Source organism: Trachemys scripta, chromosome 13, assembly GCF_013100865.1.
Source record: "Trachemys scripta elegans isolate TJP31775 chromosome 13, CAS_Tse_1.0, whole genome shotgun sequence".
NCBI classification, from domain to species: Eukaryota; Metazoa; Chordata; order Testudines; family Emydidae; genus Trachemys; species Trachemys scripta.
In genome coordinates, this window is record NC_048310.1 from 1,918,091 (window position 1) to 1,928,013 (window position 9,923).

Here is a 9,923-nt window from a genome sequence, read left to right on the forward strand (position 1 = left end):
GGGGTAGTGCCGCACCCCTTGGCTAGGAATAGGGGTGGTGCCGCACTCCTGGCTGGAAATAGGGGTGGTGCCGCACCCCTTGGCTAGGAATAGGGGTGGTGCTGCACCCCTGGCTAGGAATAGGAGTGGTGCCGCACCCCTTGGCTAGGAATAGGGGTGGTGCCGCACCCCTTGGCTAGGAATAGGGGTGGTGCCGCACCCCTTGGCTGGAAGTGGTTTCCATTATAGGCAGGGTTTACAGTTCTCAGCACCCCTGCTTCTGTCTTTGAGGGAGAGAGAGAGCAGCGTCCCTCAGCCAGTCAGGCCTTGTCTGGCTGCCCCATAGCTACTCACATGAAAACGTGGCTTCTTTGCGAAGAGGCTGACTGGCCAAAGGGTGAGAGGCGGATGAGGCCTGCCAGAGGAGGTGAGGCCTCCGCAGTTCGGTTAGAGCACGTTCCTCAGAGCACAGCCCCTAGGACCCCCTTGCAGCCTGACTTGGTAAGTGGAGTGGGGCGTCGGAGGCCTGAGAGCCTATTGGTGACTGAGCGCCCGGCCCTGCAGCAAAGGGCAAGCAGCTGCATTGTGCCAGGCCAGCGGCTCAGGGGCCTGCCGCTCAACCACGGCTCTGGGTATGGAAGAGACTTGTCTGGTTTGTGCTAGAGGTGACAGCATGTCTGCCCTGCAGGAGCTCTTGGCCCCACCCTGCTCTCTGGGCCTTGCTCCCTGCCCCCCGGCTCACCGGCTGCGGTCCTGGTGATATTTCTCCATCACACTCTTCTGCAGGAGACGGCACTTGATGTACACCCCAAATGCTGCAAGGCTGATGAGAATGATGCTTATGTCCAGCACGTTTCTCTGGCTCCTGAAGTATCTCCACTTCTGCTGCTTCAGCCGCTGCCCCTGGACACCGGGGACGTGGTCAGGGAGTGCCCTGTGAATCCCTTACTCAGCCGCCGCCCCTGGACACCGGGGACGTGGTCAGGGAGTGCCCTGTGAATCCCTTACTCAGCCGGCGTGACAGCCAGTGCAAGGGGCTCCGCTCAGAGCAGAGCGAGAGGCCAGGCTAGGGGAGAGCCTGAGACAGGGAGTGGGCAGCCGGCAGAGTGCACTAACGGCGCTGCGGAGTGGGAGCACGAGGCCCAGCTCAGGGGCTGGACACGGACCTGTCGGGACGCAGCGGACGGGCCAGCGGCAGTGTTTGTGCTGGGAGGGTCCCCCGGAGTGAAATTAAATGCTGTGCGCTCACCGCCAGGGATGTGCCACCTCCTTGGAGCAAGGCAGGAGGGGCTCGTGAGAGCAGGAGGTGCGCGCCAGGCCCTGCTACCTGTCCTCACGCCCCGCCCGGCTCACCTGCACCCAGAGGTAGAAGAGCAGCAGCAGGAGGTAGGTGACTTGCGCGCAGGTCAGCTGGGTCAAGCCGCTGCTGCTGTAGAGCCGGATGCTCTGCAGCTCCGCAGAGGGGAGGAAGGCACCTGAGAGGGACGAAGGCAGCGGGAGAGGAGAGCACTCGGCTCCGGAACTCACCGCCTTCCCCTGCCTCCCTTGGAGCAGCCCCGAGGGGCTGGACAGAGGGAGCTGGGCCCTGCTCGGGGCCCATGGGGCAGGACAGCGCCGGCAGGGGCAGGCTCCTGTTTCTACTAGGTGTGCCCACTGGCCCCTCTGCCATCGGGCATTTGCCCTGCCCTCCCACTGTGCCCACCCTGGCTGCTGAGGGAGGCACCCCGCTGCTGGGAGGAGCTGGGGGCACGGGGGCTCTCTTGGGGCGTGGGCTACCAGGCCTGGCTTACGGTGGGGCCACCGACCTGTCCCGGGGGTCTCCAGGAGCAGGGTGACCACACAGAAGAGGTTCACATTGGCGTTGTAGACTGTGAACTCCACGAAGATGGCGCAGCTGCATCCATCCAGCCACCGGCTCCGCTCCAGGTACTGCAGGACACTGCAGGGGTGGGGGCTGTTACAGGGTGAGGGTGGGAGCCCGGGCGGCAGGACACTGCCCAGGAGAGCAGCCAGCCTGGACCCGGGCCTGGAAAGAGCAGCAGGCCAGGAGCATGTGCTAATGGCCAGTGATTCACCACTGACCCCCCCTGCATTGGGGGCCGGCTCCTCTGACAAGGGACCGTGCGCCCCACCGGACCCCCGGGCCTGATCGGCTGCCATGGGGCCACCCCCCCGACCGGACCCCTGGGCCTGCTCAGCTGCCATGGGGCCACCCCCCACCACCGGAGCCCCGGGGCTGTCCCCACCACCAGAGCCTCGGGGCCATCCCCCTCAGTGGACCCCCAGGCCTGCTCGGCAGCCACGGGGCCACCCCCCCCCACCGGAGCCCCAGAGCCCTGAAATGCTCCCCACGCTGCCATTCTTTACAGCCCCCTGCCGCTACCATGTCCCTTCAGTCCCTGGTGCCTGAGGCCCGGGCTGGCTGCTCGGCGCAGCGCAGGGCTGCACAGGGGGAGTGCAGGGCAGGCCCAGCACCCCGCCAGCCTGGAGAACAGGGCATGACAGACACATGGAGTTCGCTCAGTTGAGGGATAGCGACCGTATCTGTCCCCACAGCAGGAGGCTGCAGCGATGGCAAAGCGGAGCCAAGCCGGCGGCACAGAGGCCATGGGGAGTGCAAAGGGCAGGCAGCTTGGAGGAGCGTGACCCACGCGGGCTCTGCCCCCACCTGTGTGCATGGCTGGAGTTGGTTCCCAGGTGTGCCAGGTAGCCTCCTCCCGGGTAGAGGGACAGCTGCCCCCACACGGGGTGTTCCCCCAGGCTCTCTGCGCCGTGGTTCACCCAGATGCTATCCTGTGCCCCCCTGCTCTGGCCAGGGGGACCCCAGCCAGGCCCATGGCCCCCTGCGTCCTGCTGGCGGCAGGAGCAGACCTGGTGCTGTGGCTGGGGCCGGAGCTGCCGCAGCCGCACGCTGCCGAGGAGGAGGGCGTTTCCGTCTGAGATGAACCCTGCGGCACAAGGTGAAAGAGTCTCTGACGAGTACAAGGTGCAGGGGCATGGAGTGGCTGCAGCAGGCAGGGGGTGCTGGGATACTGTGCCCCACTGCCTGCCACAGGCCCCATTGATTGGCACCGAGGCAGCCCCCCACCCTCAGAGCCTGGGCTGCAGGTGCATCGTTTCAGAAAAACGGGGGGGGAGGCAAAGTTGCATCAGCCTGGCGCTAGGGTTACCACCTCTGAACTGCAAACTAACCAGCCCCCTGCCACAAGGCAGCTCCGCACCCCTCTTCAGCAGCCACATACAGTACCAGCGAAGTAACACGTGTTGAGAACCGCGCACGGCTCCTCACGCCCTCTCACGCGCACAGCCCTGGCGTGGTCGTGGTGGCAGACAGCTGCTGTATTTTCAACAGCTCCGATCTGCTATGGCTTAAACTGGGAAGTAGGAACACTGCAGCATCTCTAGCTGGACACAGAAACTTTTACCATTCGCTACATCCGTGTATTGTGGTGATAATGCAAAGCTTTCGACCCAGGTAAAACCTGGCAGATTAAATGAGTTTTCTGGCAATGGCAAATACATAAAAACCGGCCTGGCCAGTCAAATCCCAGCGGGTGGGAACCCTCGGGGTGGGGGTGTGGGAACCCTCCAGCCCAGTCTTGTTTAATCTTCTATCATTGCGGACCCCTGAAAACCTAGGCCTGGGGCCACGGCCCCTTTGGAAATCAGAGCTGGTCCGTGGAAGCCCAGCTGAAAGCCGCTGCCGGCTCTGCTGGTCTCTGGGAGCCCAGCCCCATGGGCCCCACTGCCAATGCCAGGGCAGCCCGCAGAGGTGAGCAGCAGAGGATGCACCATCCCGGGGGGCAATGATGGGGAGCAGCCCCTCCCCCCAGCCACACCCTCGCTCTTCCACACCACGTTCTACTGTCCTGGGGGGTGAGGCGTTCCCCGCTCTGCCCACGTCTGCGTCCGCCCTGGGGACAGGGCAGGCCCTGGGGGGGCCCTGTGGCATGGGCAGAGGGTGGGGGCACTCACCTGGGCGTGGCCCGTCGAGGCTGGGCAGGAGTGTGCCGTGGGCCCAGCGGTAGAAGTCCCCCAGGCCGCGGATGTGGTAGAAGTTGGGTGTGATGCTCTTGCGAATGGCCTCGTTGAAGTACAGCTCGTGGGGGCTGCGCTCCGTGTAGCACACGACCATCAGGGAGGCCAGGAGAACGAGTTGCGCTGCCGGGCAGACAGAGGATGGCCGCTCGGAGCCTGTCCAGGCAGGGCCGTCCTTAGGAGTTATGGGGCCCTACGCAGTATTATTAAACTGGGGCCTACACCGGCGCCTTCGGCTCTGTGAATACAGCCCCTGCCTGCTGCCTAGTAAGGAGACTGCAACACACGCTGTCTGTGCGGGAGCCGACCCGCTCTGACCGACGCCGTGGGTGGGTGCTCCGGGGCTGGAGCACCCACAGGGAAAACTGAGTGGGTGCAGAGCACCCACCGGCACCAAGCTCCCCCCCTCTGTCCCCCTCCCCCCGCGCCTACAACTCCTCCCGCTCCCTCCCAACGCTCCCGGACCGCCCCGAGCAGCTGATTTGCGGTGTTCTAGCTCCAGGAGGGAGGGGCAGGAGCGGAGACGGGGCGTGCTCGGGGGAGGAGGCGGGGAGGGGGTGGAGCAGGGGTGGTAAGAGGCAGGGTGGGGGCTTGGGGAAAGGGGTGGAGTGGGGGGGATTGAGCACCCCCCAGCAAGATGAGAAGTCAGCGCCTATGGTCCCGGTCATGCCCCACATTTTTGGATGCCCTACACAGCCGCGTATCCTGCATATGCCTAAGGACGGCCCTGTGCCCGAGGGAGGCCAGGCCTGACCCGGTCTCCTGGCGTAGAGCAGGTGCGCTCGCTGGGACGATGGGCACCTCCAGAGCCCACAGAGGCGTGTCACCCCCACTGCCTTTAGCGTCCTGGTGGCGGCCTGACCCAGCCCCAGCCCAGCTGGCGGGGGAAAGACCCAGCCCCCGTGGGCCCTGGTGCTCTGTACCCCCATGGTTCCAGCCCCATGGCACCGGCCCAGTCCTGCCAGCAGGCTAATTGGGGCACTCCCCATTGCTGCACAGCCCAGCCCCTAATCTGCAGCTCCCCAACCCTGCTGGCTCCTTTCCCACGTGCCGTGGGTCTAGTGGGACCTGGTGCGGCTCGGCCCTGGCCCATTGCCAGCCCTGCCTCAGGGAGCCACCAGCGTCCTGCTCCATGAAACTGGCCCGTGCTACCCTGCGCCCGGCTCGCTGCCTAGTGCCAGCTCACCGCCTTCGTTCCATGCTTGCAGCTGGTCTGCGTGCTGGGCTCCCGGGGCTGGGGGCCCCTTGGTAGTGCTACTGTAATACATGTCACCGACAATGCCATGGGATGAGGTGAGTGGGGGCTCCAGGGCTGGGGGCAGAGCCTGCAGGAGCTGCCATCTCTCTGCCCCATGGCACTGGCTGCTGCAGCCTCTCGCCCTTGCTGGGGCCTGGGCAGAGCCAGCCCCGCCCTACCTACGATCTCTCCCAGCTGTGTGTACAGCTTCTTCTTCTTCCAGGTCCTCCCCCTTCGAGGGGGTGCTGGTCTTGGGCACGGGGGGTGGTAGACGGGGTCATTCCAGTCTCTTGTCCCAGGCAGCTCCAAGTAGGGGCACCTGGCTGCAGAAAGACATGTCAGGGCTGCAGCACGGGTAGCGGCCGCGAAGGCCTGCCGCGGGACGCCCTCTCTGGCGGCTGGGTGGTGGGTCGGCCTCACCCTGTAACGCTCCTGGACGCAGGCCGGCGAGAGGCTCAGTAACCAGGCGAGCAAAGGGCTAAGCCGATGGCGAGCCTGGGCCTGCAAAGTTACCAGCAGGAGCCAAGGGACAGGTATTGGCACCACACCCAGGGCCTATCTAACAGCCTGCCAAGGGAGTGGAGAAATCACTGAGCTTCAGTGAAGAGTGGTGGGGGACATGACTCTGATGAGGGCACCCTCTGGGGCTAGCAGCAGGAGCTGCCATCGGGTGGGTTCGTGTCTGGCAGAGAGGGGCCAGGAGCCCCGCAGTGCGCATACAGATCACACAAAATCAGATTAAAAATGGATGGAAGGAAACGTGTTTTGCTCACTACCGCCCAGGCCTGTGGAACTCTCTGCCACAGGATATTAAGGCAGCCAGCTCAGCAAGGCTCCAGTTGAGTCAGAAGATTCTCTTCCTTCGTGCCCAGGGAGCAGTATTGCACCAGCTGGTGCATTCTGGGGCACTTATACCTCTATGAGCCCCAAGTGCTGGGCAGGGCCAGCTGGTACCATCAGCCTGTCCCGCTCGGGCAGCTGCTGTTCAGGGGTGTGACGCGAGTGTGGGTCCTGCCCCGCTGAAGGGCTCTGCAGAGTGCCTGGGACACGGCCTGGCATGTCTGCCAAGTGCTCTGACGGGCTGCACCTAAACACGGACCAGCCAACATTGCTCTGCGGCAGCTGGCTCCATTTCGGGCCAGCATCAGGCAGCCAGTGGGGCCAGCCTGCGGTACCGTCCGAGCCACACAGGGGGTGCAGCCCTGCAAGAGTCCAGCTTTGTGGTGCTGCAGACTAGGGTGCCCCTGCCCAGCCTGGCAGAGCCCCGTGCAGCCCCGTGGGCCGTGCAGCGCCTCCTGCCCTGGGTAGCTGGCTCAGGGTTTGCGATGCAAATGGGTCAGTGTAAGTCAGGTCTTGGCTAGGCTGCTGGGACGTAATGTGCTTTGCCAGAGCCCTGCCCCATGGCAGCCCTGGCTCTGGGGCAGCGCCATCAGCCGGAGGGTCTGGCTAGCTCCTGCGCTTACCCAGGAGAGCCAGGATCCTCTGTAGCTGTTGCTCCTTCCCCTTGTCCTGCCAGAGCATCTTCTTCAGCACCAGTGAGAAGAGCAGGGTGAGCCCGGCCACCTGTGGGGAGAGGCCCAGGCTGTCAGCGCTGGGGCCCACAACTTCACCCTAATCGCCAGTGCCACTGTCCAGGTCACACATGATCTCCCGCCACCTGCTAGCGGGAGAAGCTACACAAGGGAGACAGAGACTGGTGGGTTCCCTGCGAGCTGCAAGGGCTGCATTCACACAGGGCTGGTAATCAGGAGGTGAGCCAAGCTGGGGCTATCTGGAAGTGGGGCTAATTGGTGGCCAGTGCAATAAGGGGATGGCTAGTCTGCCCATCACCTTTCTTTTGAGGTAATTAAAGAAAGAGCCTTTGGAGGAAACCAGCGGCTACTGGAGCAGTTTCGCCAGCCTGGCTGCTACCCCACCCTCTCCTGGGACCCTGGGCTTTCATCGTCCTGCTCCTGAGAGAGGTCCTGGCCAGTGAGCGGGACCGAGACCAGCGCCACCTACACCGGCTGAATCCCGACGCCAGCAGGGAAAAGGAGCGCTGTCTGGGCTGGCTTTCACCGGGTCAGGGGTTACTGGGCTATAAAAGAACCCCGTCGTTACCCATTGCTGGGGAGATACAATCATAGGTGCTGTGGGGCTGCCCCACCCCCTGGCTTGACGTGGTTTCCATCACATACGGGGTTACAGTTTGGTTCAATGGCTCTCAGCCCCCCCCCCCCCGTACACATTGTTCTAGCCCCCCAAATACAAGCCACCAGAGCTCTTGTACCTCTGAGAATAGTGACTCTTCCAGGGGGCTGAGGTTGCTGGGAACTGACTGTAGGTGACAAAGAGTGTATCTTGCTGAAGTTAAGTTTAGTCTTCGAAGTGTATTTTCATTTTTGTTGGTTGCCTTTGTGAGTGTTACCCCTTGTGCCTGCACCAAGGGAAACCCTCTCACGTCTGCATTGAATACGCTGGTTTGCCCGGCTCTCTGAACCAGCCCCGTGCTCTGACTCAGCTAAGAGACAGTTGATGCCAGTTGAGAAGAAGCTGCTGGGATGAGAGACGTGTTCCTAAATCCCATGTGTGCAGGTGAGTATGAATGACATGTTCACACATCCCAGGGGAGTGACGCGTTCCTGGATTGTGTGTGTGTGTGTGTGTGTGTGTGTGTGTGATCCCATGGGGGGGGGGAGGTGGCGAGTTCCCAGATCCTGGGGTGTGTGTGGGAGGGGGTGGTGAGTTCACAGATCCTGGGGTTGGGTGTGAGATGCATTCCCGGATCTTGGCGGGTGGGGGTGTGTGATGCTTTCCCAGATCACCTGACACCAGGTGAGACATTCCCAGCTCCCAGGGCAGGGGAGCGGCAGACTCTGAACTCTAGAGAAGGTCTGTCTGGCTGCATCTGCCTGTCAGGTGCTGTAGCTCACACCCCCCATGTCTCAGCTATCTCACCTCCACCCTGGAGCCCGACATGCTGCTACTGCCTGGGGCTGTAACCTGCCTTCTGGCGGATGCTCCTGCCACTACCAGCCACGGAGCCTCCAGGACCCAGGGGCTGAATTTCCTCTCTAGGCGGGTGGCGCTCCAGGCCTCAGCAAGTCACCCCATGCACAGCGGGGATGAACTGGGCCTGCATTGCTGTGTGCTTCTCCCTCCAATGCCACTGATGTGCAGCCACCTCTGGGCTGGAACATGGACGTTTTTTAACAGCAACATGACAGCAGATTAATCTAGGAAGTGAGGTAGGATCCTGGATCCAATCACAAATGTGGAGAGAACTGCAGGAGGCCGGTAGGATTGTCTGGGCTGGGCTGCTGACTGTGCCGTGCCTGTGATTGTTCTGTGGCTGGGCCAGGCCTGTGGCTGTACCGTGGCTGGGGTCAGTGGCTGTTCTGGGCTCGTGGCTCAGCTGTGGTTGAGGCCCCAGGCTCTGCTGTGGCTGTGCCGGGCCCGTGGCTGTGGCCGGCCCGTGGCTGTGCCATGACTCTCACCCAGTTCTCTCCGGGCTCCCGCACCGAGCTCTTTACCTTCAGTGGCTGCATTATGAAGATGTTCTGGAGGAGAGAGAGCAGCATGGAGATGACCCAGCTGGTGGCTCTCTGCCTGTCCAGCTTCAAGCTGAGGAGGACGGTGAAGTAGGCTGAGGCCAGGCTGGCGGCAGCCACGGTGACCCAGCAGATGAACGCAGCCTCTCGGGGGGGCCGGCAGGGGATGGTGGCCTTCTGCACCCGGGGCTCCGAGATGGGGAAGCTCCTCCCGCCCCTGGAACGAGGAGGGGCGGTTAGGCGTGAGTCGTGCTCTTGCCGGCAGCTGAGGGAGAGCAGCAGGCTGGTGCGTGGCTACCTGGCCGGTCCAGGCTCCAGCCGCCGGCCTGGCTGCTCCAGCTGCTCCAGCAGGCTCTGGAGCCGGCCAGCCGCTTGGAGGTAGTCGTGGGGATTGCAGAGCTTGTTCAGGTCCAGAGCTCGGAGCTGGGCCTGCAGCGGCCCCAGCACATGGCGCAGGTGGCTGCTGAGATGGTGATGACTGTCTGAAAGAGCAGGTGCGGCAGCGTTAGTCCTGTCACCCCGGGCCAGCCCCCCATCACAGGCCATACAGTTCCCAGTGCAGAGCCTGCCCTGAACCTGGGAGCCCCCTGGGGTGCGAGGGCTCATGGCTACAAGCCTGCGGGGAGCTGGATTCCATCCTGCCCCAGGCCTCTGTGCCCCGCTGCACCCAGGCGATGCCAGTTCCCAGCCTGCCAGGGGCTGGGCTGGATTTGGAGCTGGTCTGAGACGATATCGACTTCTCTTTGTTGGCCTGGTTGCAGGGGTGTCTGTGATGCACTGGGGGGTCTGTGGCGTGAGCACACGGGGGGACACCAGGGTGTGAGCGCACTGGGGGGTCTGCGGAGTGAGCACACGGGGGGGCACCAGGGTGTGAACGTACTGTGAGGGTCTGCAGTGCGAGTGCAAGGGTGGGTCTGTGGTGCAAGCGCACTGGGGGGCACTGGGATGTGAGCGCATGGGAGGGTCTGCGGTGAGAGTGCACGGGGGGGTCTGCGGTGCGAGCGCATGGGGAGGTCTGCGGCGCGAGCGCACGGGGGGGGCTGCGGTGCAAGGGCATGCGCCCCCATGCGCTCACATCCCAGCGCCCCCCAGTGCGCTTGCCCCACAGACCCACCCTTGCACTCGCACTGCACCCCCTC

The 9,923-nt window shown here is 63.6% G+C and overlaps 1 protein-coding gene across 1 annotated transcript in view; it reads right to left on the reverse strand.

Moving 5' to 3' along the window:
* Window positions 1–717: 717 nt before the first annotated feature.
* Window positions 718–9,923, reverse strand: part of PKD1L3 (polycystin 1 like 3, transient receptor potential channel interacting) — a 29,519-nt gene continuing 20,313 nt past the window's right edge. Inside the window, exons 21-29 of the mRNA XM_034788779.1 lie at window positions 9,083–9,266; window positions 8,767–9,001; window positions 6,718–6,817; window positions 5,434–5,577; window positions 3,955–4,140; window positions 2,648–2,927; window positions 1,785–1,918; window positions 1,333–1,454; window positions 718–882 (exon numbers count right to left, since the gene is read on the reverse strand). Coding sequence (XP_034644670.1) covers window positions 718–882; window positions 1,333–1,454; window positions 1,785–1,918; window positions 2,648–2,927; window positions 3,955–4,140; window positions 5,434–5,577; window positions 6,718–6,817; window positions 8,767–9,001; window positions 9,083–9,266 — 1,550 coding nt within the window. The remainder of the gene's footprint in view (window positions 883–1,332; window positions 1,455–1,784; window positions 1,919–2,647; window positions 2,928–3,954; window positions 4,141–5,433; window positions 5,578–6,717; window positions 6,818–8,766; window positions 9,002–9,082; window positions 9,267–9,923) is intronic.